The 25,652-nt window shown below is 39.4% G+C and overlaps 1 protein-coding gene across 7 annotated transcripts in view; it reads left to right on the top strand.

Annotated features, from left to right (window-relative positions):
* LOC129765053 (protein GDAP2 homolog) overlaps window positions 1–25,652 on the top strand; it is a 315,411-nt gene that overhangs the window by 269,360 nt on the left and 20,399 nt on the right. For 5 of the 7 annotated variants that reach the window (XM_055764883.1, XM_055764880.1, XM_055764879.1 and 2 more), the window contains one exon: window positions 22,981–23,136. The exons of the other annotated variants lie outside the window; for them this stretch is intronic. In XM_055764883.1, the coding sequence (XP_055620858.1) occupies window positions 22,981–23,136 (156 nt within the window). The remainder of the gene's footprint in view (window positions 1–22,980; window positions 23,137–25,652) is intronic. 7 annotated transcript variants of the gene reach the window in all.

The following is a 25,652-nucleotide window of genomic DNA, read 5'->3' as shown; positions in this document are numbered from 1 at the left end:
AGGCAAATGAAGTGAAGAAGTTTAAATCCTCTTTATAACAAGAATGTAATGGAATGGAATGAAATCACAGTTACGTGCGTGCTAGCTCGCACAACACAACAAGTGGACATCATTCATGCTTAATGCTGATTCCACACACATACACACACGGCTTGATACAAGAATTGAATGGAGAGAGGAGAGAAGAACTACTTGATACAAGAATTGAATGGAGAGAGGAGAGAAGAACTACTGCGATTTAAGCTTCGCCATTTCTCGATAGTTTGCAGAGATATTTTCAATGACTTAATGGATGTTCTGGTGGAATACACTTTCAAGATACAAATTATGAATGAAAAATAACTTTTCTATATCTAATATATTATATGCTATATGTCTTATATGTCTCTATCTAATATGTAGATCTACAGTGTCGACGTCTGCTAGTTCCGTAGTTCGACGTCAAAAATGCAGTCGTGTCCTAGATACAACATCTTACAATTTTTTTGAAAGTTCGTTTATTTTTACAGGCTCAGTTTCATAAGTGGTTCATGGTCTTCCTGAAACATAAACTGGTTTTTCCAGACACGCTAAACCTCGAGATTTCAGTCTCAATTCCGGCACATGAAAAACACCAATGGCAAGTCCCGAGTAAACCTGCCTTTCAAACTATGATCTGCGATTTCCAGTCAATAATACGATCCGAAACTGATGTTGCTTGGGTTTAGTGTATTTCCCTGATGGCGACCTTCGGGCTTTTCTTCATTTTTCGCATGATTTTGGTATCCATCATTGCATCCCTTGCCTCGACCGAGGTGGTCGACCTCGGATTCATGTGTTTTGTACTCTTAGCACGACTGTTTAATAACGTGCTATCTCGTAGAGATGGGCGAGTTCTCACGAGCCGTTCATTCGAGCCGATTCGTCAGAAAGAGCGTACGATCCACGGTTTTTAACAAATAAACCACTGTTAAAAAAGCCTCGGTTCAAAAAAGTTGATGGGTTGGGCCTAGGACCACAGACGGGATCTAGACTTAGTACTGTGATTGTGTGTAGTAATTACATTTGAAATGAGTTTTTTATTGTTCAAAATTTGTATACCCTTTCGAACATCTAAATCACCATCCAGTTAAATTCATTAATTGCGTTTTAATGTTAATCAAACAACATGCTCGATATAATGAAATCCTGGACCACAATTCCATAAATTGTTAGTAGCAAGACCTACAAGATGAAACGAGAATTGAGCACGAATTGATTGGACAACAACTTGAACTTCAATCTAATGAAATCTCTATCAACGTTTAACCTTTTGAGCCAGGCTCTCGTCAAATCTTTGGGGAGTATAGACTGAAATCATCCAATATTATCTTCAAGATCATCCCTTAATTGATTCTGACAACTGATGCATGCATATTATCGGCGAATCGAGAATAATTCATTATACGCATCTAATCACATTGTGAGCTAACGCCGAATTGTAGGCAAAAAGATTGCTCATTGCGTTGTGGGGGAAATCGAAAAAAAACATACCCATTTTGATTGTCAAATTGTTAACTTTTTTTTAATATATACATTAGGGTGCCAATGCACCACTTACCCTATACAAAATGTTCACCACCTCGAAAAAACACCCTATGCCAAATGTCTTAAAATTGCGAGAGTTCGGGTTGAACGACGGTGCGAACAAGACGTGCTTGTTTGTGCTCTGTCTTCGTCTTCAAGTTTTGTCGGTGTATTTGGTGTTTCGATTGGAAACTATGCTTTCATGCTTCGAAAAGATGAATACAGTTGATTTTCCTTGAATAAGTTACGCACAATTGTGGTTTAAAAGAGTGTTTGGCTGAGAAAATTTGTTTTAAAATATAAAAGTGTGGCCGCGTCGATTGTGTTGCGATAAGCTTTTTTTCATCTGGTGTTTCTAGTGCAAGTGTGTATGATAATAACGTCTTGTGTTATATTACCCAGTGTTCTGACCGAACTACATTCCACTGAAATATGGATAAATTGTGAAATTGGAAATAAATCCATAAATCGAGCGAAGCCATTTTTATCTTCGCGTGTATAAGCGAAATTTTCATTCAATCGATGTTTCGTGAATGGGTGTGAGTGTGTGTTTATTTCTTCATATCGAGTTCGAAGTTTCTATGTCGTAGTATGCGTATCACCATAGTAGGACCGTCGGCATGGCTGAGTGAAAAGCAGTGCAAGCTAAGTTCTCTCTTTCTTCTTTCTCATATATTATCTCTCTGGGGAGCAACTGAAGTTGTTTGAAATTGAAGACAGGTGTGCTAAATTTTTTTATAACGTATACAAAATCATTCACTCATAGGTTTCCATTCCGCGCGTTTCATGTTTGCTCCTGTTTCGGGACACTCGTAGATACATCAGTGTGCATGTGCTTGTTGCTGCACAGTTCTCTGAGTGAGTGACGGGCGTTATAAAGAAGAAAGAGAGCATGTCGTTTACGTTCCATCTTCGCGCCGCGTTATCTTGTTCACACTGCAACAAAACAAGACAATGTTCACTCGATTATGATCAGGTATTTTGTGTGTAGATATGTGACGTCATTGTAATGTACGTCGTGTTTCTTTAATTATTTAAATGTTTAATGCTCTTCTTTAATCCTTTGATAAATTAGTTCTTTAATTCTTGAATGTATTAATAACTTTAACTAATCCAATTGTGACAACGGGTGGTTGTCTTTGGGGGGCCTGCGGGGCCGCCGAGGGAACTCGTCTTCTATAGGTATAGGCGATGGTTTTTCTGTTGCTTAGTGCGTGCTCTTTGAATGTGTCTGGTCGAGGGAGAGGAGGACTGTCTTTGGGTGTTTTGGGAGGGACCGATGATATGTGGTGTTTAGGGGTTGAGTGGTTGAAGAGTTAATGGGTTGAAGAGTGGGGAGGGGTTGAGTGGGAGTTAGGGAGTTGGAGAGCCGACACTGCTCAGGTCTAGTTGAGGGCTTGATCTAGTACTAGTGTATACCCGCGCGGTTATTTTCTCAAGTGCAGCGGATGGTTGGGATGGTCATGGAGGTGGAGCGGTGTTTTTCGGGGCACGATTGTGAGGGATGTCGCTGTATGGCCGGAGGGATTGGTGGTTTTTCGGCCTTTTGGGGGTGCATACAGATGTACAGTGGGCCAACGGATGGTTTTTGGATTGCACTCGGTTTTCGTGTTGCGCGGATTGTGGAAATAAAGAACTTAACTGTTAAGTGCGTGCGGTGCGGGGGTTGGGTGTGGTCTGGAGACTGCCCGTTGGTTTGTTGTGTGTCTTTGTGCATTTCCGGGAGATCGGGGGGCTTTTGGTCCTTTTGGTTGTCTAATGAGGTCTTCCACTGTCGTGTTTTGGGGGGTGCGGTTCTGTTTCCGTGTTTATCTTGGTTGTCTGTTGTATTTGGAAGGGTAGTTGGATTTGAGTGGCTTTGGTTCCTTGGTTCCTTAGTTCTTCAATTTTTGATTCTTCTGTTGTTGGGTCCTTTCATTCTTCAATTTGTCGATGCTTTGGATATTCAACTTTTAAATTTTGTGTGTCTGTCCTTATTTGATTACCCAGAGATGGTCCATCTTCCCCACGATGGAATGTGTGCGGGGAGTGCGCGTTGAATGGCAGATGGGTCGCCGCTCCTGTTTTTTTGGGACGGGTTCTCTCGGTGACTTTCAGATTTCCCGGAGATGACTGTCTGTCGTCACAATTGTATTCATATAAGGAGTACGCGCGTTGAAATCCGACCAATTTTAGAAGAGTTCTCCCTGTGACCTTCTCAGGTTGGCTAAAGATAGACCTCTTTCGCCGTGATTGGAGTTATATAAGGGGTACACGCGTTGAATAAGATATCGTTGCTCCGATTAATTTTAGACAAGCCCTCTCGGACCTTCTCAGATTGCTCAAGGATAGCTCTCCTTTGTCGCGATTGGATTTATATAGTGAATGCACGCGTTGGATAACTCAAACTAATGGATGATTTTCGGAATTCCATTTTGTCGAGTGATCAAGAGTTTGCGCTTAGATAATCACATCACTTACCGCAGTGAATCCTGATTTTTTTAACCATTCCCACTAACAACTATCCCTTCCATGATAAGCGCTAGGGAACCACGCTATAGAGGCGACCCTCTGGCCTTCGGGCGGCGAATATCATACTAACATGCCTTCCCTTCCCCTGGTGACTGTAAGGACGTGGCCGGCGTCGTTTTTGACCATTTAAAGCTCGAATCACCGAAAATTGCACAAATAGAATGGTTTGCTAGTCCCAAGCGTCATTCTGTGTGTTCTTTGTGCAATTTGGTTGGTTCAGGTCGATCACGGAGAGCAACTACGAATTGTACAGTCTACCCAAGCTCAAGCTCAAGCTATGCCAAATGTCTTAAAATTGCATAAAACGTCGAGATCTAGTGTCATCTCGAAAAATTTTTTTTGGTCAAAAATCGGCACTCTGGGACAGTTTTTTTTCGGAATACGAAACGAAAAGTATGCTTTTGGGTGCCAATAAAAATAGTTATCTCGATTTTTCATTCGGAACTTGCTACAGAATGTCGATTTGCACGATAATATACCCTATGCAAAATATTAGCTCATTCGGACTTCATTTACTGGTGTCACAAACGTTAAAATTTGATTTTTTTTTAAAAACGAAAAATCACCAAAAATCAAGACTTACACCAAAAATCAAGACTTTACAATTATCTCAAACAAATTTTTTTTTCAAAAATCGATTTTTTAGACGGAAAAACGACCAAGTGCTAAAAAAAATGTTTTTTGACAAAAACATTTTTTCGAGATAACTGTAAATCTCGACAAGTAATGCAATTTTAAGACATTTGGTATCAAATTTTTTTTTATGAATCTTGATTTTCGGCAATTTTTTGTTTTTTAAAAAAACTCAAATTTTAACGTTTGTGACACCAGTAAATGAAGTCCGAATGAGCTAATATTTTGCATAGGGTATATTATCTTGTAAATCGACATTTCGTAGCAAGTTCCGAATGAAAAATCGATATAACTATTTTTATTGGCACCCAAAAACATACTTTTCGTTTCGTATTCCGAAAAAAACCAAGTCCCAGAGTGCCGATTATTGACAAAAAAAAAATAATTTCGAGATGACACTAGGTCTCGACGTTTCATGCAATTTTAAGACATTAGGCATCAAAAATATTTTTTTCGAAAACCCCGATTTCCGTTAACCAGGCACCCCCCCTCCCCTTCGGTGATTTTTCGATTTCCAAAAAACTCAAACTTTAACCACTTTGCGCCACTATCCCGTAAGTCCGATTGAGCTGATATTTTGCATAGGGAGTTTTTTTGAGGTGGTGAACATTTTTTATGGGGTAACTTTTTGAAACTCGAGATGACCATTTTCATTGGCACCCTAAGATACATTGTTCATGTCTTAAGCAAATACAAATGCTGGGTGAATTTCCTGTCTAATGGTATATAACACAACATATGTCGCAATAACTATTTTTAGTAATATGCGTTTGAAAACTCTTAATGAATCGTTACTTTTTTGCCCCATTTTCATTGTCTCGAGCTATTATTTTACGGATGCTCATTGGAATTGTTTTTGAAAACATCGGGTTTTCCATGGTTTCAAAATAGACGGCTTGAAAACAATCCAAACATGTTATAAAAGCGCAGGAAAGCGAAGTGTAATTGTAAATAGTTGTTGTTTCACGATGTAAAAACGTAATCATTCGAGGGGTATTCCGATGTATATTTGTAGGTTTGATATCAATTTACTCGCTGAGCCCTTTTTATGACGCTTTATTATATGATTATTATAAATTTATTAATCGTGTATTTTATGAAGACAGGCTGAATCATTGTTTCAAAAATAAAACAAGTGTTATATTTTAGCAATATTGCGATTTTCGATACTCATTCTCTATTCGTTCTGCTATTTTGGTAGCTGATAAACCTTGATTTTGATATGCCCTACAATAGCTTTATCAAACCGATTACTTGTCTTTGATAGAGGTCCTGATCGCTTCGTTGGTACCGAGCTTCTTCCGGACAATTTCAGCAATCTAATTTTCACGTAGTTGAACGATATCAGAGATTTGATTGTAGGATTGGCCCAATGTATGATGGTCTAACGGAAGTTTACGAAAATAAAACATATAAGCGATGTTTACGTACGATGAAGTGACAGGATTTAATAAACATCAATATTTAATTGAGCACATTCGGGTGGATAGCTATTTCTTACATCTATATAAATAAAAATAGATGGCAAATGTGTTGTATTTACTTTATTCACAGTACATAGCTGGTTTCACCTTCGAATATAGCCAGTAGTCAAACGCTGTTTAATTAGGGCGACAACCGAGCACCTCGACGGAGTGTAGAAGTTGCGTGTAGTAAACGGCAAGATATGACAGCACAGGAAACTTACATGATAGGAAGTTCAACTGTGACACGTCATGCCTCAGGCACCTAAGAATGACGCGAATAGTATCGTCAGTACAAAATTCATACGTTCACTTCAAATTTATTGATTAGGTCATACATTTCTTATTAGGTTTTCTATGTTTAACCCAGCTAGAGAGGTAGAAAGTGGAACAAAATATGGTGCATTTTACGATTAGCAACAATTTATCGTGCTAATTTTTCTGTCTAACGATGCAAATGTGTTAATCAAAAAGTTGCCTGACAGTATTTCTTTCGGGAACATATCTGTAAAAAGTATGGCCTCAGTAGATTCAGAGATGTTTCAATATAATAATAAAAGCTCAACTGAGTCATGTTTCACCCGTTGAATTTAGTATCTGAAGCTAATTAATTAGCTATCTTGAAGTGCATCAACGCAGTCACTCGTCACATTTCCTTATTCGTTGCATAGAGAATCATTTTACGACAGTTAATTTATGTTCACATCATATCAAATCAATGATGATATAAACTAATATGGTTAATGAATGAATCTCTGTGTGACTACTGTTTCCACATTGACACAGAATCATCCCCGTGTTGTTTGCGTTCACGATGATTAAAATGAAATCGATCGACACCTGGTGCGATGGACATAATTGAATCGCCCAAAAATAGTACACATATGAAGGACAACAAAACCGGGACAAATGGTAAACGAGCTGTGACTCAAACATTTCTATTGTACTAATCGCATTTCTCGCAAAACCAGTTCTCTTTTCCATCCCTACTCGACCTCATTTCACCAAACCTATCGGTATATGGCACTGAGCATTGATTTTGAGAGTGATATGATGTCATTTGTTTTGAGCTAGCAATATATCGTTCCAACGAAGCGGAACAGTTGGACACGCTTCTTAGTCGCCGAACGTTTATAAAACATCGCTTTCGGACGTTCCAATAATTTATCACAACACACAGCTCAATCGATTCACGGTCTGCTGATCTTATCCTATACTGTAGTAACTCCTATTGTGGTAAAACTTTTAAGCTCGTCAAATCATTCAAATTTTCGATTCATATTCAACGGACGTAATTCCTTCAGGCCCATTAGGCCGCGAGCGAATCTCGCTCACGTCAGTATGATTTATCACGCGACCCTGCTATTATTGCCACCTCGATCACCGGCAGTAGCAGCAGCATATCGTGCATACAAGTGTGGACACTATGTACAACCAGTTGCCTCCGGAAACTGCCGCCGTTCGCTTGCTCGAACCGGAGCTCGTGTGGTTTCGAAGGTGTGAAACCTGCGAAAATAACAAATAAACAAATCCTACCCCACCAAAATCGATTCCGACCTTGACCGATGGCTCCTTCAACGATCGTTCGCGGAAACAAAAGAAGACTACGGCGGCGCTCAATAACAAGAGCATGTTATCCTGTGTGTGGGAGTGGTTGGGGCCACGATTACAATCTTGAACTTGCATAGTCCGCTTTCTGATTTATGCTTACGAGTCGCGGGCAAAAGCACCGAGCACCACCGGCATCACCCTGAGTCTGCTGCACTCCTTACGTTTCCCATGGTAAGGTGTGTTGTGTTGTGCTTTGGCCTTTATTGCTTTGTTGCACGAAATCGTTGAACCATGTTAATTTTCAACATGTGCCATCACCCATTACCATCCCATCATCGTATGTGTAGGAAGCTCTGGTTGCGTGTCACGTGTTCGATTACTTCATTTTGTTTGCACCGCCTCGATGGGTGAACCTTTGAGAAAGTATGACCCGAATTACTAATGGTACCATCAGTTATTTTTTTTTTGCCAATTTTACCTCGAACAAAACAAAAAAGGATCATGATTATCAACATCGAAATTGTTGTGAATTTGAATTTGTACATGGGTATCGTACTGGTCGGAATTATTTTCCCTTGAAAAAGCAGTAACACATGCAAGATTATGAAAAATTATTTTTTTTTTTATTTATTTTGTGAACCATATATATATATATATATATATATTAACTTAACAATGTATTTCAATGTGATGTTTTTTATATAAAAAATATATTTTTCAATTCGTCTTCGTGCGAAATCTTTCGAAATAGTCTCCAAGAGTAAATCATGTGAATAATCAATACATAATTTTATTTTTATTATCCGTTGAATATGAGACACTTTTGTCATTAATGCATTAAATATATAATTAATGCCCGCAATGTGTATTCCGCATGTGTATCCGAAAAGAGCAGCACTTTTCAATTTTAACAAAGATTTTTTTTACTGATTATTCAGATGACATAAGATACTAGTGCAAACAATTATTCTGTTCTTTAAAAACAACTACTTCAACATAATTCAAACCAGCAGTTACTCAAGTATTGATTTCAGCGTATCCGAAATGATCAAAACTTTTCTCTTTAGACGAACAAAGATTTTGTCGCTTGAGACACATATACGATTATTCAAACAACATGAGACAGTTATGCAAATAGTAGTTCTGATATTTATGAACAATCTTTTCCATCACACCAAAGTGTTACAATGGCTAAATTCTGCTGTTATGATTTTTTGTCCCAAATTCTTATACATTCAACGCACTGTGCGTTATCTTGTGTGGGTGACTACTTTGTTTGATACTGAGTACCGTAATCTAGTACTCAAAGGAGCACCGCATTGATTCGTGAGCAGGTTCACAAGACATCAAGCTTCGTTTAGGAAAAGCATAAACTGATACTGTGTTAGGTAAAATATAAGATTAGCATGGTTTCATGCTGTGGTGGCTGAGAGCAGACAAACGACCACTAAGAATTAACAGTTTACCCAAGCATCAACGCGCTACACTGTCTTTGAATAATTTATATAAGAATCAGAAAAATTGAATAATTTATATAAAAATCAGATGTTCTAGGCCCTCCAAAACATTCTGAAGTTCAAACCAATTGATCTACCATTTCAACCAAGACTGGCGCAATGTTCGTAGCAAGAAATTTTACCCAAAAAGGTACTTAGAGCCCGCGTGCTATACTTTGAGTTTATATTTATAAACATCAGATGGTATTGGTCCTAGAAATCATTCTAAAACTCAGAAAATCATAGAGTCAATGCGCTTCATTGACTTTTATTCATATGTCCTTGCTTGCTTCCTTTTTTATCAATGGGATATTAGGTTCTCATGGTCGCTGAAAGAGTTTTTAGTTCTTTTTTTTTTTTTTTTTTTTTATCTTCGCTTATTTTTCGTCGGCCTATTTCCGCCACTTTAGTGCCAATCACCGACAACAGGGAGGCGACTCCACCTGTTCCTACCTATCAGACTCAACAACTCATGAGCCGGGCCAACTTCTTTTACTTCCCCTCCGAAGGAAGACGTAACCAGAGATTTTTCGCCTCAGAAAATCCCAACGACGCCAGCTGGGATTGAACCCAGGCCGATCGGATTGTGAGGCTGTTACGCTAACCACACAACCACTGGCGCCGTCAAGTTTTTAGTTCTTAATAGCATTAATATTCAATATTACGCATAATGTAAACTCTCCTGTTCGACGCTTAGTTCGTAACAAAAATGGATAATGTACAGTGATAGGCATAAAAACCACCTTGGCTGTCTAGAAACTTTCCTCAACTTTTGGACTATTTTATCAAAAACTATTACCGTAACTTCAAAGAATTATTTGTTGCATATTACTCTTTTGACTAATTGACAAGTTTTGCAATTTTTGTTAGATTTAGTTTACTCCCTTACATGACTCCTCTAGGGGACGAATGATTGTCTTGCGTTGCTTTCTTCAGAAATTCAAATGGCTTACGCCGAAAAAAAAAACAATGGCTTCAGTATTCTTGGATATAAAGGGGGCCTTTGATTCAGTTTCAATAGAGGTCCTGTCAGACAAATTACACTCTCGGGGTCTGCCGCCTCTATTGAATAATATGTTATATAACTTGCTTTGTGAGAAACATTTAAATTTTTCTCACGGGGATTCGACAGTAAGTCGGGTCTCCTACATGGGACTCCCCCAGGGCTCATGTTTAAGCCCCCTTTTGTACAACTTCTATGTAAGCGACATCGACAATTGCCTTACACAAAATTGCAGCCTAAGACAACTTGCAGATGACGGAGTGGTGTCTGTCGTAGGATCAAACGAATCCGACCTGCAAGGACCCTTACAAGATACTTTGAACAATTTTTCAACCTGGGCCATTGGGCTAGGGATCGAACTCTCCACGGAGAAAACAGAGATGGTGGTTTTTTCTAGGAAGCATAAACCAGCAAAACCAAAGCTTCAACTTTTGGGTAAACCGATCACTCATGCTATGTCATTCAAGTATCTTGGGGTCTGGTTCGACTCCAAATGTACTTGGGGGGCCCATATTAGGTATCTGAGTAAAAAATGCCAACAAAGAATAAACTTTCTCCGTACAATTACCGGCACATGGTGGGGAGCCCATCCCGAAGATCTTATAATGTTGTATCGAACAACTATTCTCTCAGTGATGGAGTATGGCAGTTTCTGTTTTCAATCAGCTGCCAAAACACATCTCATTAAACTCGAGCGAATTCAGTATCTTTGTCTCCGTATTGCGTTGGGGTGTATGCCCTCAACGCATACCATGAGTCTCGAGGTTTTGGCAGGCGTACTCCCACTAAAAGATCGCTTCAATTTATTATCTCTTCGGTTCCTCATCCGGTGTAAGGTTATGAACCCATTGGTGATCGGAAATTTTGAACAGCTGATCGAGCTAAATTTTCAATCTGAGTTCATGAGTCCATATCATGAATTCATCTCCATGCAGGTTGATCCTTCTTCGTATATTCCCAACCGTGTTTGTTTTCCTGACTACATCAATTCCTCTTTGCAATTTGATCTGTCCATGAAGCAGGATATCCATGGAACATCAGATTATCTTCGATCGAGGATCGTTCCAACGATCTTCGATGCAAAGTATGGGGATATCAATTGTGATAATATGTAATTTACTGATGGGTCCTCTATGAATGAGTCCACAGGATTTGGAGTGTTCAACGAATTTTTTAGCACCTCCCACAGTCTTCAGAATCCTTGCTCAGTGTATATTGCTGAATTGGCAGCGATACACTGGGCGCTGGACAGCGTCGCCTCACGACCTGTTGAACACTATTTCATTGTAACGGATAGTCTTAGCTCTGTCGAAGATATCCGTTCAGTGAGGCCGGAAAAGCACTCGCCGTACATCCTTGAGAGAATACGAAAATTTTTGAGTGCTTTATCCAGACGCTGTTATGTCATTACCTTTGTCTGGGTCCCTTCACATTGCTCAATTCCGGGTAATGAGAGGGCTGACTCATTAGCAAAGGTAGGTGCAATTGAAGGCGATATCTATCAGCGTCAAACCGCCTTCAATGAATTTTATTCTTTAGTCCGCAAAAATACCATAGTTAACTGGCAACGCAAATAGAACGAAGTTGAATTGGGCCGGTGGCTCCACTCGATTATCCCTAAGGTTAGCCTCAAACCATGGTTCAAAAGTCTGGACTTGAGTCGGGACTTTATTCGCACCTTCTCTCGACTCATATCCAATCACTGTTCGTTAGATGCGCTACTCTTTCGTATTAATCTTGCCGACAACAATCTTTGTGTTTGTGGCCAAGGTTACCACGACATCGAGCACGTTGTTTGGTCGTGCGAGCTGTATCTTGTCGCCAGATCGAATTAAGTAGTCACCCTTCGGGCCCGAGGAAGGCAGCCCATGATGCCGGTGAGAGACGTGTTGGCTCGGTTAGACCTTGATTACATGTCCCAAATATATGTATTCCTAAAAGCTATCGATCTTCGTGTGTGATTGTCCTTATACCCTTAGATTTTCCTTTTCCTTTTCCTTTGTGAGAGATCGGATTCCTTCTTAAGAATAAGATGAAATGTAAAATATGTATTTATAAGATTTATAAGATATAAGATAGGTTCAAGAATTGAGTGTGATTGAGAGTGTGAGTGTGATCATTGTCAACATATCCTCATATCCCCTCCTTTTCCTGAAGAAAATATGTCACCCTTCTAAACTCGAGTCGACCGCGAGTAATCGGTTTCCTATATTATTAACATTAGAATTAAGGAAAAATGTATATATACTAGTAACAATACAATAAGGAGTTCGGCTCCTTTAAACCTATGTAACTGAGCCTGTAAAAATAAACGATTTAAATGAAAAAAAAATGACTCCTCTAACGTGTGCAAATATGCGTTGGCATAAATAAAAGCCTATACCTTGGTAACATCCATACCTCTCACGCAGAGATCACGAGTTCAATTCTCACTCCCGACATTCTTCCAAAAAGGGAAGTAAAAGTGACGAACCAGCCGAAATGTGTTGAAAGTCACTATAATAGAGAAAAAAAAGCCTACACCTAAAAAATAATATTAAAATCACTCAATACCTTTGAGTAACTGCTCGTTTGTTCATGTTTTGACAGCTAGAGCTGTGCGGTATTGCTAGCAATCGATATTGAAGCCATATAAACAAAGTGTTGTTTACATTGTGTTAAAAATCAGCATTAGATAACAATTTTCTAAATTTTGTTGGAATGAAAAACAATTTTGTTAAGTAACAATAGCAATTTCATGGGTTTTTATTATAAAAACAACATTTTTCATTCCTTTCCCATCATATTTAGCTGGATTCAGTTCATGAAACTAAAACCAAACAATTTATTTCAATGACACGCAAAATAAACATAGAAAACAAGTATAAAAGCCCGAGTTCGAGAAATAACAAATCAAACAATAAAAGCAAAAAAGTTAATAGCATCAATATTTAGTGTGGCCTCCTGAATATTCCATGATCTGTTTGGGCATACTATCGACCAAGTTCTGGAGGTGCTGAGGGTCGATTTTGTTCCACGTCTTTTGGAGAGCTGTGAAATAAGTGACCTTATTAGTTACACCATCGTTCACCACTTTGTTGTCGAGAATGGCCCACAGGTATGAGATCAGGACTTTGTAGGGGGTCTTCGTAGCCTAATTGGTTGCGTCTCCGCTACTAAGCGAACGATCATGAGCTCATAACTCAGGGCCCCTCAACTGACCATCTTAGTGTGTTATTCTAGCACACAGCTCTACTATGTCCACGCAACAATTATCATGTGTCGGTAATCCCAGTCCTTTACCGCTCACATTTTCGGTCTGCTGCATCGGTAATTGGCACTATTAATAACGCAACAAAGGAATCCTCATATCAACAGTCCCGCAGCCCAACTGTGAACATTCGAACAATAGCAATATTCTTACGCCGAAAAAAGGCGACATGTGTTGTGCATCGATAGAATAGGAATGCTCTTACACCTAAACGGATACTGTTTTATAGATAAAACAAATGTTTATCGATAGATGGCGATACTCTTACGCCTCAAAATGATGGTAACAGTGTAATATACAACAAAAGTTATCTTGAGAGAAAAAATGTACACGAATGAATTCGGCTCTGTTACTGTTGAATTGCTAAATGAGCCTAATAAAATAAACTGTTGGGATTTAAAAAAAAAAATATTCAAATCACTCAAAACCTTTGAGTAATCCCTCGTTTCTTCATGTTATAACGATTAAAGCTGTGCGGTATTGCTAGCGATCGATTTTGAAACGATATAAACAAAGTGTTTTTTGTGTTTTGTGTTTACATTGTGTTAAAAACAAATGATAACGATTTTCTCAATTTTGTTTGAATGAAAAACAATTTTGTTAAGAGTAAATAGCAATTTCGTGAGTTTTTATTATAAAAAATAACAAATTTTCATAGCATTACATCATTTCCCACACCTTCTGGAAAGCCGTAGAATAAGTTACCTTGATAGTGATTTTTCACCACTTCGATGTCGTGATCGGCCCACAGATTCTCAATCGGGTTGGGATCAGGACTTTGTGGTGGCTATTCAAGGGGTTTTATTTTGTGTGAACGGAAATAGGCTTTGGTATTCTTGGCAGTGTGCTTCGGGTTGTTGTCCTGTTGGAAAACGAAGCTATTTCGTAGGCCAGTTTCTCGAAGTGATTCCTTCAGATTGTCCTTAACCTTCCTGTACTCGCGTGCAAAATCATAACTCACGACGGTGTCACAGACCGAAAGTTGAACTTCTATGAAATGATGCTATTGTGTATTTTTCAGGCTTTATTGGCATTTATTTGAAGAAGATGGTATAATTGAATAAAAAAAAAACTCCAGAAAATATGTTTTCTTCGTTTTTGTTCAGTATTAATTGCCATCTATTTCAGACTCCTCAAAACAGAGTAATTTTTGATAATCCAACACAAATAACGAAATTCGACTTTTTTTTTATATCAATTGAAATTAAGCAGCTGAATATAATTCATGAAAGAATGAAGAGCTATAAAACAACATAAAAATGTATTAATCAATTGTGGTTTCATTGGACTAGGAATCAGAACATACCATAACTGCATGCTCGAAACAAACATATTTCTTACATTTCATACAATTGTTCCGTGGTTTTCGGTTCTTTTTCCGAAAAGAAGAATTTTATAGTTACCAGATGAGAAAGGTTCTGGAATTTCAAGTTTTCATATTTCGAATATTCTTTGTCTCTGTGTTCTTGGTAAACTAAGAGTTAATGCCTGTTTTTTGATGGGGCACAAAAAGATGATATAAAAGAATTTCTTGGAACTTCCTGCGACTTGTTTTCTTGTCGATTATGTTCAGTTCATATATTATAAAAAAATATCCCCGAAACTGTAACTGTAAAAAAAAAACCATAAGTCACCGATCAGTTTATAGTTTACAGTTTACAATTCTTCCACAAGTGCATTTTTTCACAAATGTGTATATGTGTGACCAATGTATTTAGCGAATAACTATACGAAAATCAAACATTTGTGTTTTTCTTTTGCACGTATGAATATAACAACGAATAATATAAGAATTCGTTCAATCCGGTGGCAAAAAGGACTAAAATCAAATAAGAATAGTCCGGTAATGATGTGGTGCATTATATTCAATAAATATTCAACGCCACTAACATTAATTTACACATTTCATTGAACAATATTTTAAAATAGGAAAAAAGTCACTTGTCCAAAAAAGTAACTCCTATACTCGCGTCGGTGTCTCAGACCGAAGTTGTTAAAAAGTGACATACGTCCTCATCGTACCAACACATGCGAATACGCTAAACAATGACGAACGACGAATAACGAAGCTAGAGAGAATCGCAAAGTCGTAGTGTTGATATTTTCTGAGAAATGAATGAATTATTGATTTCTCGGTCTCGCAGATCTATGCGCGAGTAAAGGGTGTGTCACATCAAATTGCATCACGGAAAAAACGCTGTAGAAATTCGCCCAGTAGACCGATCCTTTTGAAAATTTTAGACAGTAAAATAAAAACTATTAAACAACTTTTGGCATTTTCTTTTTATTCATACTTCGAGCCCATGCCCGTATGCTCGCACCTTCCTCTTTACCCCGTCCATAAGTTTCTGTACAACGTCAGGTTGTAGTTTTTTTTGAACAGAAATCCATTTTCTCTTGAAGTCCGCCTCCGATTTGACAACTTTTGGGTTCTTCCGGAGGGCCTGCTTCATAATCGCCCAATATTTCTCTATTGGGCGAAGCTCCGGCGCGTTGGGCGGGTTCATTTCCTTTGGCACGAAGGTGACCCCGTTGGCTTCGTACCACTCCAACACGTCCTTTGAATAGTAGCACGAAGTGAGATCCAGCCAGAAGATGGCCGGGCCCTCGTGCTGCTTCAATAGTGGTAGTAAGCGCTTCTGTAGGCACTCCTTAAGGTAAACCTGCCCGTTTACCGTGCCGGTCATCACGAAGGGGGCGCTCCGCTTTTCGCAAGAGCAGATCGCTTGCCACACCGTGTACTTTTTGGCAAACTTGGATAGTTTCTGCTTGCGAATCTCCTCCGGAACGCTGAATTTGTCCTCTGCGGAGAAGAACAACAGTCCCGGCAGCTGACGAAAGTCCGCTTTGACGTAGGTTTCGTCGTCCATTACCAGGCAATGCGGCTTCGTCAGCATTTCGGTGTACAGCTTCCGGGCTCGCGTCTTCCCCACCATGTTTTGCCTTTCGTCGCGGTTAGGAGCCTTCTGAACCTTGTATGTACGCAGGCCCTCCCGCTGCTTGGTCCGCTGGACGAATGAACTTGACAAATTCAGCTTATTGGCGACATCCCGGACCGAACTTCTCGGATCTCGTCTAAACTGCTTAACTACGCGCTTGTGATATTTTTCACTGACGGAGCATCCATTTTTGCCGTTCTTCACCTTCCGGTCGATGGTTAGGTTCTCGAAGTATCGTTTTAGTACTCTGCTGACCGTGGATTGGACGATTCCCAGTATCTTACCGATGTCCCGATGCGACAATTCCGGATTCTCGAAATGAGTGCACAGGATTAATTCACGACGCTCTTTTTCGTTCGACGACATTTTTCCAAATTTACGAAAAATTGACAGTGAAGCATGGCCAACGTGATCTATACACTCTTATCTGATTATAAGCGAAAGCTAAAGATATAATTCCTAAAAATTAAATTTCTACAGCGTTTTTTCCGTGATGCAATTTAATGTGACACACCCTTTATAGGAGTGTTAAGGATGACAATATAGACATCTGTTATCATGCACCGTAGATGTAGACATCTGCTCTTTCGCACCGCTTCTTGTTGAAAAGTTCAAATTTCGATTCGTCAGTATTTTACTCGAATGAAAAAGCTCTAAGTACTGCCAATGAGAGATCTTCCTGAATGACTTTGACTGATACTTTCCTAGATGAGTCGTTAATCTGCCCGGCTATCGGTTTTCCGACGACGGCCTCTTCCGGATATGTCAGCATGCGAACCGTAAGATTTGTGCTTGTGCACAATTTCACGGACTGCTCCTCGGCTTATCCCGGACTTCTCCGCAATCTTCCGTTGTGAAATCTGCTGCAACGAATCCTGAACAACAAAATCTCGGACTTGGATGCTGATTTCCATTACGCCCATTTTTATTTTGTTGAAAACTCTTTGTGAAGACAACCACAATCGACTTTTATGTGCCAACGTAAACAACACTTTGTGTACATCAACTGAATCACTGAAAGGTTGTAAATAATATCGCCCAGTCCTAGCTGTCATAACATGTGGAAACGAGGAGTTACTCAAAGGTTTTGAATGATTTTAATATTATTTTTTGGGAATGGGCTTTTATTTTTATCATCGCATATTCGCACACTTTAAAGAAGTCATGCAAGGAAGTGAACAAAATTTAATAAAAAAGGCAAAACTTGTCAATTACTTGAAAGAGTAAGAGTTAATATGCAAATTCTATGAAATTACGGTAGTAGTTTTGATGAAATAGTCAGGAGGAAATACTTAAGGATACCTCATTTTGATCTGAATACCAAAATTTGAATTGTAGGTAGTAAAATATCGAAGAATAAGACCAAAGGGTTGGAGAGAAATAGAAATAGAATTTCGATATCAATATTTGATAATTCAATACCAAAGTAATACTTGGAGCAGTGTTGTTTGGTTTTTTATCCCATCATTCAGGCTCATTAGCATTTTAGTTGTAGCAGAGCCGGGTTTTAATTGTGTACATGGAAATTTGGAAAAAGTGATAGTTTTGTTCTTCGCAAAACATTAGACCCGTATTTTTTAAATTTTCATTAGAGTGTCCATTTCCATTTTAGGGTGGTCCAAAAAAAATCCATTTTTCCGCATTTTTGCGAAAAATTACTTTTTTCAAAAATTCATAAGTTTCAGATTCAGATGTTCGACATTCCAAATTTCCATTCCGATTTTTTAAATTAAATATGTCGAACATCAAAATTGGCCCAGTGGTTCGAAAGTTATGAATTTTTGAAAAAAAAATGTTTTGGCAAAAATGCGGAAAAATGGATTTTCCGGCCCCCCTAAAACGGAAATGAACACCCTTACAAAAACAAAAATAAAAATAAAAAAATACGGGTGTGATAATTTGCGATGAAGAACAAAGCTATCACTTTTGACGAAAATCTAAACCACTATATCGGTTTGGCATGGAACGGCTGATTATAGAAATCGAGTCGAAAGAATTTTGTGCTAACGAACTATTTTACTATCATAGAAACCGAGCAAGTCAATAGCATCGAGTTGTTTGATTTGCTTGTTGAATATCTTCAGAGAATTATTTAGTTTTCGTTTGCGTACCTGATATTTTCCTTTGGGAAACGTTTCAGAAACGCTTAAATATAAGAAATTTGCAACACATGAAGTTCGAGCAAGAACTCGACCCGGTAAAACTATCTCGATTTACAAAATACGAAATTTTGCTCGGTATGATAGCGATAGTGATTGTATCGACTTCTTGATTCCATTTACATAATAGGACTTATAGTTTCCGTTCCATCGACATAAATATCAATTCATTCCCGATGTCACTGAATGTTGCGGCCGCAAATATCACCTTTCATTGCGTCCTAAAATCATAAACCCAATACTCGAATGTACCGTTGCCCAAGTGTGTGTAATGAGCAACACAAAAATGAGATCGGGCTGGACACAAACCAGGAAAACATCCACACAAACACCCGTATAAACGTCTGACGCGGTGTAAGTGATATTCCTCTGAATGGAATTTTGTTCTCTTTCAATGTCAGTTGATGGATGAATATTTCGAAGATGAGTATTAATATTTCGGGTGTTCAGTAAAATAAAGCGCTGTCAGTAAAATAAATATGAAATTTTGCTACCCTGATCAAAAGAAACATGGTTCAGTTTATTTTTACCATTTAATGTATCTACGGAGCAGGAACTAGCATTAGTAGACCCAATACTGTCGTCTGGGTTGCATCAAACTAACGACCTACTGAACTCGAACGATAAACTCCTAAACTTCTTCACTTGACATTTGTTAACAAACCTGACCGTGTAAATCTCGTTGATTACCCATCGGAGCTCCTTAACCCTTTCGTTACGAGCGTCGTCTTTAGACGACATGAAATTCATACTGCTCTTCGATCACACGAGCGCGATGTGCATACTTTTCGGCGCAGTGCTCCGTACAGGGGTAGCACTTTGGGGGAGCACACTGCCGTAATGGAAGGGTTAAAATTGACGACCACCATAAGCCGTTGCCTTCAACTATTAACTTTCTTTTCGAAGGCGACTCTTCTTCTCGCTCTGAGCTTGATTTTTCTTGCTGAGACTATCATACTTTAAGTAACAAAATTTCTTCTCTTGATAGGGATCCCTCATTTGACCATGCATCGCCGTATCTATTTTCTACATCGCTGAAAACGCCATATTTATAGTGTATAAAAATTTGAACTAAATTGTTAGGGAAGCAGTTCCGCTGAAGGCTCGACGTTCTTGGAATTTCAATCAACCCTGGTGAACTCCAACGAAAAGCGGGTATAAATGTCTCACAGAAAAAAGCGTAATTTCTATTATCAATTAATATTTCGTTTTCGTTTTTCGAGATTTATTTTGAGGTAATAGGGGCGAAGTCCCCATTTAACGAGGATAAGAAATCGAGGCGGCCAAAGCCGCGAAGATGACGCGTTCCCAGTCCACCGCTGACCCGCCGTCGGAAGTGACGGTGTCTCGTACGCAAATCTGTGTTCCACTAATTGCCCGGTTAGTTTGAAGCATAGGATACGATCCTTTAGCAAGGTTCGGTCAAGCTTTAGCAAGCGTCGGACGGCATACGTTTGCCCGGCGTAAAATTATAACAAAATCAATACATACTCGCGCGCAGTATCACAGACCGTCTTCTACCCATGATGTTTTTTTCCGCGCCGCAATATTTCTAGCCTACTACACTTTTTCTGAGCGGTTGTTTCTGTTGCAGTTGATTTCTGGTGCAATTTATTGCTAGAATACACCCCAGTACATTGACTGTCTGCCATCTTATAATCTCCGGTTCCCAGCCCTCGCGTTGTATGAAGTAATATTTCATGAAGCGTTCAGTTCAGTAGATGTAACCAAAGGACCTGGTCCGGATCTCGTTCGTCTGGTCTTTATCAAGAACTGTGCAGCGATGCTCGCCAGACCGGTTTCAATGGTTTACAACCACTCTTTTTGTGATGGTATCTTTTCTGAGGCTTAAAAATTTGCGTCGTTAACTTCTGTCCACAAGAAAGGCAGCTTTCATAGTATCGGAAACTATCGCCCGATATCTATTTTAAACTGCATCGCGACAATCACGCCACCTTATGGTATATACTCGTATGTTGACCAACAGAATCGAGATGCTATTCACGTCGATTTCTCCAACGTTTTTGACAAAGTACCCCACGATCATCCTATTCTGAAAATAAAGGATGTGTCACATCGAATTGCATCACGGAAAAAACGCTGTAGAAATTCGCCCAGTTGACCGATCCTTTTGAAAATTTTGGACAGTAAAATAAAAACTATTGAACAACTTTTGGCATTTTCTTTTTATTCATACTTCGAGCCCAAGCCCGTATGCTCGCACCTTCCTCTTTACCTCGTCCATAAGGTACAACGTCAGGTTGTAGTTTTTTTTAACAGAAATCCATTTTCTCTTGAAGTCCGCCTCCGATTTGACAACTTTTGGGTTCTTCCGGAGGGCCTGCTTCATAATCGCCCAATATTTCTCTATTGGGCGAAGCTCCGGCGCGTTGGGCGGGTTCATTTCCTTTGGCACGAAGGTGACCCCGTTGACTTCGTACCACTCCAACACGTCCTTTGAATAGTGGCACGAAGCGAGGTCCGGCCAGAAGATGGTCGGGCCCTCGTGCTGCTTCAATAGTGGTAGTAAGCGCTTCTGTAGGCACTCCTTAAGGTAAACCTGCCCGTTTACCGTGCCGGTCATCACGAAGGGGGCGCTCCGCTTTCCACAAGAGCAGATCGCTTGCCACACCATTGTACTTTTTGGCAAACTTGGATAGTTTCTGCTTGCGAATCTCCTCCGGAACGCTGAATTTGTCCTCTGCGGAGAAGAACAACAGGCCCGGCAGCTGACGAAAGTTCGCTTTGACGTAGGTTTCGTCGTCCATTACCAGGCAATGCGGCTTCGTCAGCATTTCGGTGTACAGCTTCCGGGCTCGCGTCTTCCCCACCATGTTTTGCCTTTCGTCGCGGTTAAGAGCCTTCTGAACCTTGTATGTACGCAGGCCCTCCCGCTGCTTGGTCCGCTGGACGAATGAACTTGACAAATTCAGCTTATTGGCGACATCCCGGACCGAACTTCTCGGATCACATCTAAACTGCTTAACTACGCGCTTGTGATATTTTTCACTGACGGAGCATCCATTTTTGCCGTTCTTCACCTTCCGGTCGATGGTTAGGTTCTCGAAGTATCGTTTTAGTACTCTGCTGACCGTGGATTGGACGACTCCCAGCATCTTACCGATGTCCCGATGTGACAACTCCGGATTCCAACTCCGGAGTGCACAGGATTAATTCACGACGCTCTTTTTCGTTCGACGACATTTTTCCAAATTTACGAAAAATTGACAGTGAAGTATGGCCAACGTGATCTATACACTCTTATCTGATTATAAGCGAAAGCTGAAGTTATAATTCTTAAAAATTAAATTTTTACAGCGTTTTTTCCGTGATGCAATTTGATGTGACACACCCTTTAGATAGACTTGGCTTTCCATCCTGGATTATAAACCTGTCATCCTCGTACTTATCGTCCCACAAAGCTTTTGTCAAAGTCCACGGTGCTAAATCCAATAAATTTACGATTCCATCTTGCATGAATACGTCTCGGTAACAATTCCGAGAGCGTATGCGATAGTTGAATTTCTGGGACTCAACACTGCTTATTTCGATGATATAAGGTAAAAACAATCCATTAGACGCTTGCTGCCAAGTTTTCAACGAAGTATCTGAACTGAGTTTTAATATCAGTAATTTAATCTATAAGAGTAGAATCAAGTCTCTTTAAGCAGTCTGTACAACCATTTAGTCCAAGACGTTTGACATTAAATAGATAAATAAACGATACGGAAATGTCGAAATTCGCTCATGGAAAAAGAACTCATGATTGAGGTTTGGTTCGATGCAGTGATCTATAACCAAGAACCGTGTCACCATGCACCTCAATTGATCACATTGTCGAGCATATGGGGAGGGTCCTCTATTCCAGTTTTTTTTTTAATATTATTGCCAACCCTGGTCGTTGATACCATGTAACGATACCCGCGTTAGAGAAGGGCTGCGTCTACCAGCAGGTCGGCGTCTGATTTGAAGAGACTTTTAATTCCGAACTGGGAGTATTGACACATCAGAGGCAACTTTCCTACCTTTGAAAGAAATCAATCATGACGATCAATTCGAAACACTGTTAGCACTGTTCTGTCCAATGGACATAATTGTGGTATAACTAAACTCAAATGAAGGTTGTTTGTAAATAAAGAAAAATAAAATTGTTTATAAAGTATTTTATAATTACTGTTACATAGCTGCTAGCTTTATCTTTTCGCTTTTTTTCTTCAAATCAAAAATAGTGTTTCTTAGTAGTGTTTGCACGTTTGCACGCTCTCACGATCAACCGAAGTAGCGTCGTACCCACCCTTTCCAATTGGAGGGATGCCTTTGATTCGAATCGTTTTGTGAGATCTCACTCCTTTATCTGGTTTCCCTTTTTCTTTCTCTCGTTTGTTTTTCTTCTTCTCTTTTTTCTCTCCATTCATGCTTCAACATTGCAGAACCACCGAAACGTACTGCCCGGATGCGATCGGCCACGTTCTGGCGACACACATCGGCAAGCGAACCCGCATCCTCGACGGGTCCTTCACTTACGTCGAGCTGATGAAGCACTACAGCTCCTCACTCGATGACCCCGAGTGGCAGAAGGAGAATCTGTTAGTATCATTTCGTGTCCTGTGGCGACTTTCGAGAGTACACCGATTTGTTTTTATTCGTGGTTGTTGCACTCTCCGAAAGAAAGCCGCGTTGATTGTGACGATCGATTTGTAGTTTATCTGTTTTTGATTCTTTATTTTGGTTCCCGTTTGTGATGTCGATTCTAGTACGAAATGTGATATCATCAGTTATCATTTGTTTTTTTTTTCTCATTTCTGTGGTTACTATTAATCAATGCGAATGAGTTTTTTGTAGGGTTTAGTTTTACAGAATAAATGTGCCTTGAGAACAAATATTCTGACGATAAATGAAGTCTGTGTTAGAAAAAAGAATCCTCAACCTTAGGAACGATACTAGGTTAAACCTGGCAACATATCGACACAGCTTCACACGCAACGGCAACCTGCATCAATTTCTCGCTTACAACACGCCACATTTGGAAATCACTTTTAGCGGTAATTCGGTTCCTCATTACATTTGCTCGCAAGCACAGAGGAAAAAATACGAAACAATGCTGATGCTGTTTATTCACAGGCAATCCACACTGCGCTAACGTTAGTATCGTCACGTAAAAACTACACTCCGCAAGCTCACACTTAGCGCAACAAGATGGAAACTCAAACCGTGACCCTGAAAAAGCACTCCAAATGGAACGTTTTGCTCTATTCTAGTTTGCTTTTTTCCCCTCTAATCTGGATCGTAACCCGCGCGCATCTCGTGGTACCCAGAGTGCGAGAGGAAATGAAACATGATTCCTGTTCGTTACCGCAAAGGCGCAAAGTAAGGTATCTCCTCCCAGCAAGAAGTGGCACTTGGATCTAATAATCATGCCGGTCGGGCGCATCGTTTGCATACTTTATGACGAAAGAAAAAAAAACTCTTGCTCTCGGAGCAACCGAGAGGTGTGTACATGTTCGTTAGTGTTGTTCTGGTCACAGCCCAACCTACATGGTGAAGATATTCTGTTACAACTTTTCCACCATGGAACCTGACGTCCGTGGCTGACCCGGAAAGGCGAAACCGTTTGGGGTTTCGCGTTTTTTAATTAATTAGCGAGCGAGCACCAGCGATGTTATCATCCTTTGATGGTTGAAAAATATAGGTCGAGTGTTATGATCTGAGCTTACTCCATTGCATAGGTTATTAGTCAATTCAAGAGATTCTCATTTGGGAAAGCTTGACTTGTGACAAACAAATTTCTAGACCGATGACCAGTTTTCTTGATTAGTTCTCGAGCTATGCAGAAATTCATATTTCATTTGTATTTGTCTTAGAGAGGGGGGTGGAGTGTCGAATCACCTTCGAAATGTTTCTTCCCCATAAAAACTCCACATGCCAAATTTAGTTCCGTTTGCTTGATTAGTTCTTGAATTATGCGGAAATGTATGCTTCATTTGTATGGCAGCCCCTTTCCTCCCTCAGAGAGAAAGAGGAGTGTCTATGTGTCTAATTTGGTTTCATTTGCTTTATTAATTCTCAAGTAATGCAGAAATTCTTGTTTCATTTGTAAGCTAGACACCCCCCCCCACCTTAGAGAGGGGGGAGGTGTCTCAAACTATCATGAAAACCTTCCCCGGCCCCAAAAACCCCTACATATCAATTTTCCAAAAGAATCAGACAGACAGACAGACAGCCAAACCGATATAGTATTTCTCAGATTGTTGTCAAAAGTGGTAGTTTTGTTCATTATCGCTAATTATTAGGGTCGTATTATTATTTTTTTTTTTTTTGTTAGTGTGACCATTTCCATTTTAGAGTGGTCTGAAAAATCAATTTTTTCGCATTTTTGCCAAAAATCCATAACTTTTGAACCACTGTACCAATTCAGATGTACGATATATTAAATTAAAGCCAATTAGCTGGTCTTTTTCGGAAAAATACTACAGTTGCAGAAAATTTGAATTATGTTTTTATTATTATAGATTGTATTTGTTTTTTAATCGTTTTCGTGGTCTCGGGACCAAAGGCGCTATATTCTGGAAAGCTGAGAATTTTTCACATAGCATATTTCGGGGTTTTCTTTCGTTTTTGGGTTATTATTTTTCAAAATTGGTCCGAAAACCGAAAACCGATGGTCCGAAAAACCGTTTTTTTTCCACTACAAGAAATCATAACTTTTGATCTACTGGACCGATTCAGATGATCAACATATCAAATAAAAGCCAATAAGCTAGTCTTGTTTGAAAAAATATTACACTCTGAATAGAAATGGATTTTGTTTTCGTAATTATTGATTATATTTGTTTTCTATAGCTTACTTCGTTTCGGGAACAAGAGCGCCATATTTTTTTCTGAAAGCTGAGGTTTTTTCACATGATACATCCGAACACCAGAGAGGTGTTATTTTTCCTTTTTATGTTATGATTTTTCAAAGTTAACATGTTTTCAGTTTTATATCAATATTTCTATGCGACTAGACTGGATGTATGTGACTATAACCCAATTAATTGGCAAGTGTGTTATTTTTCCAAAAAATGCTAGCTAGTAGGCTTCAATTTGATTTGTCGATCATCTG

Source organism: Toxorhynchites rutilus, chromosome 2 (assembly GCF_029784135.1).
Source record: "Toxorhynchites rutilus septentrionalis strain SRP chromosome 2, ASM2978413v1, whole genome shotgun sequence".
NCBI classification, from domain to species: Eukaryota; Metazoa; Arthropoda; class Insecta; order Diptera; family Culicidae; genus Toxorhynchites; species Toxorhynchites rutilus.
Note: the sequence above shows the minus strand (reverse complement) of the source record. Positions and strands in the feature narration are given on the sequence as shown.